The sequence below is a fragment of the Chondrus crispus genome, genomic scaffold, assembly GCF_000350225.1.
Source record: "Chondrus crispus Stackhouse genomic scaffold, scaffold_40, whole genome shotgun sequence".
Lineage (NCBI taxonomy): Eukaryota > Rhodophyta > Florideophyceae > Gigartinales > Gigartinaceae > Chondrus > Chondrus crispus.
Genome location: NW_005179326.1, coordinates 158,054 through 160,373, shown reverse-complemented (window position 1 = coordinate 160,373; position 2,320 = coordinate 158,054). Strand labels below are relative to the sequence as shown.

Below are 2,320 nucleotides of genomic sequence, written 5' to 3'. Positions count from 1 at the left end.
AAAATGTGGGGGGAAGAGATGTAGAGGGAAGAGGTATATATATGTTGCAGTGGAAGAGAGAGGGGGGGGCGGGGGGAGAGATGGGAGACGTGGGAGGTGCAATGCTGGCGATGGGGGTGATGAGGTTCGGTAAATATGCGTTGCATGCAGGGGAGCCAATGAGGACGTGGTGGATGGACGGAGTGAGATTTCTCCAGCACGCCATGACGACATTAAGCCGCGCGCGTGCCGCCATCCCGGGCGGTATGGCGCGCGCCCATTGGCCGGCGGCGCCGCATGGCGCGCGCCGGTTGGGGGAGAGCGCGGCGCGACCCATTGGATGTTCTGCGACGCGGGCGCGGACATAATGCGGGCGGCATGGCGAGGGCGCCCGAATCCGCACACCCCGGGCGGCTGCCGGCGACAAGGACCGCCGTATTGGGCAACAGGTGGGCGCGGGCGCGCACGCGCGATGAGCTCTCCGCGTATGGCCGTCTGGATTCCGATCAGCACGCCACAGCAAAGCCCCGTCATGCCCCGCACAGGCGCAGGCCTGGATACACATGGTGCCGTGTGGCCTGCACATGCGATAAAGCTGGAAGCAGGCGGCAGTCAAGCCACGGAAGGCTGGTCCTTTGAGAGGGCTTGCCTTCAGCCACCGCCGCCACCGCCGCCACCGTCGCAGGTAGGAGGCAACTAGAAATGAGTAGGACCCGTAGGCCAGGCCGCGTGCTAATTGTCGTAATGAGAGAGCATACGGTGAAGATTTCTGCAAATATATCTACACCGTAAGCTCTTGTGTAATGTCGCCGAACTGCCCGGTGTCTTATGATGCTGTGCAGTATATATACTCTACTAGAGTATGAGGTCACTGTTCAACTCATCTATACTGTACCCTTGTACCAAGGGTACGGTACGCTACAGTAGCGCCGACTGCCAGGAATAGCATACCATAGCTACGCTATCTGGTCATCAATTGCCACTGCCATCCTAGCCCGTATGCCATCCCACATCACAGACTTAACATATCCAGTCCAAGCGTGACACTTGTCCCTAGATATCTGTCGATATGAGATAGCATTCGCAACAATAGTCATTGAATAAAGCATTTACATACCATACCGGGTGCTGCACCCGCGGCACGGCATGCCTCAGAAGCAGCGAGAAGAAGGAGGAAGAGAAAGAGGAAAAGAAAGAGGAAAAGAAAGAGGAAAAGAAAGAGGAAGAGAAAGAGGAAAAGAAAGAGGAAAAGAAAGAGAAAACGGCCGCCGAAGTGCTGCCCCGCCATCTCCCGCCGCGGAGAATCTCCGCGCTGTCAGCCATCCTTAGCCAGGATGTCCCTGCGCTTACAGCGTGCGGGACGGCCCGCACGCGTCCAGCCGCGGGGCAAGCCAGCGTACCCTTGATATTGTACGCGCCGCGCGGGGGGCCCCGCCAAAAGAAACCGCGACGCACCAACAACGGACAAAGCCGGCCTCTCACGCGCGCCACAACCGTCCTGCGGGCCGGGGGGCGCGCGCTCCATCCCCCGCACGGTGATTGGCGCGCGCGGCGCGTGCGCGCCAACCTGTACGCCGCCGATTGGCGCGCGCCTCCCGGCCACTCGACGGCCGCCATGTAACTTTGCTTGTACCCGCGGCTACAGTACTCGCCTTCCGCAGGGTGGCCCTGCGGGAGCCGCCCCCGCGCCCGCTTCCGCCGCCTCTCCCGAGGCCGTCCCGCACCCGAGCGGCTCGGGGCGGCGGCGGGGGAGCGGGTGCTTCGCGCGCCGGGCGCCTCGCAACCCGCGCGAATCGCGTAACCCGTGCCGCTCTCTGTACTGTACCGCGACTTGTATCCTGTCGTCGTCCGTCCCGAGCAAGTTACAGCGGTTACAGCGTACAGACATGCCATGGACAGCCTGTCGCTTCAGTATGTGTGTGTGTGTGTGTGGTCTGGCAAGGCGCGTGCGCGGGGAGCGACAGGAGGGGCATGCCGGAAACCCTACGGCATGGCTGCGGCCGCATCTCGGCGGAGCAGAAGCCACTCGGCGAGCCTCCGCGTCCTCTCTGCATCCGGGGATTCAACGATTCAAGCATCCGCCCAGCGCACAGCGCACAGCGCACAGCGCACAGCGCAGCCCCGCGCCCACGTGTCCCGGCGCATTCGAATTTCTCGAGCAACCTGCGCGGCATTCCCGACCGCTCATTGCAAAATATTCAGCAAATCACAGCTCTGCCCGAGCCGCTCGCAAGGCCTCCTCATTGCTTCGCGCTCCTCTCGCGGGCCGCCCCCGCCTCCACGTCACGGGACGCTCCCCGAGCAATCCGTTCCCCCCCGGCTTTCAACCTGCCAGGGCCTG

At 62.6% G+C, this 2,320-nt stretch overlaps 2 protein-coding genes across 2 annotated transcripts in view; both read right to left on the bottom strand.

Moving 5' to 3' along the window:
- Nucleotides 1-146, bottom strand: part of CHC_T00006359001 (hypothetical protein) — a 1,933-nt gene extending 1,787 nt beyond the window's left edge. Inside the window, exon 1 of the mRNA XM_005718715.1 lies at nt 1-146. This exon is cut by the window's left edge and continues 1,484 nt beyond it. Coding sequence (XP_005718772.1) covers nt 1-146 — 146 coding nt within the window.
- A 2,116-nt stretch (nt 147-2,262) lies between these two features.
- The window catches only part of CHC_T00006358001 (hypothetical protein), a 1,446-nt gene continuing 1,388 nt past the window's right edge, over nt 2,263-2,320 (bottom strand). Inside the window, exon 1 of the mRNA XM_005718714.1 lies at nt 2,263-2,320. This exon is cut by the window's right edge and continues 1,388 nt beyond it. Coding sequence (XP_005718771.1) covers nt 2,263-2,320 — 58 coding nt within the window.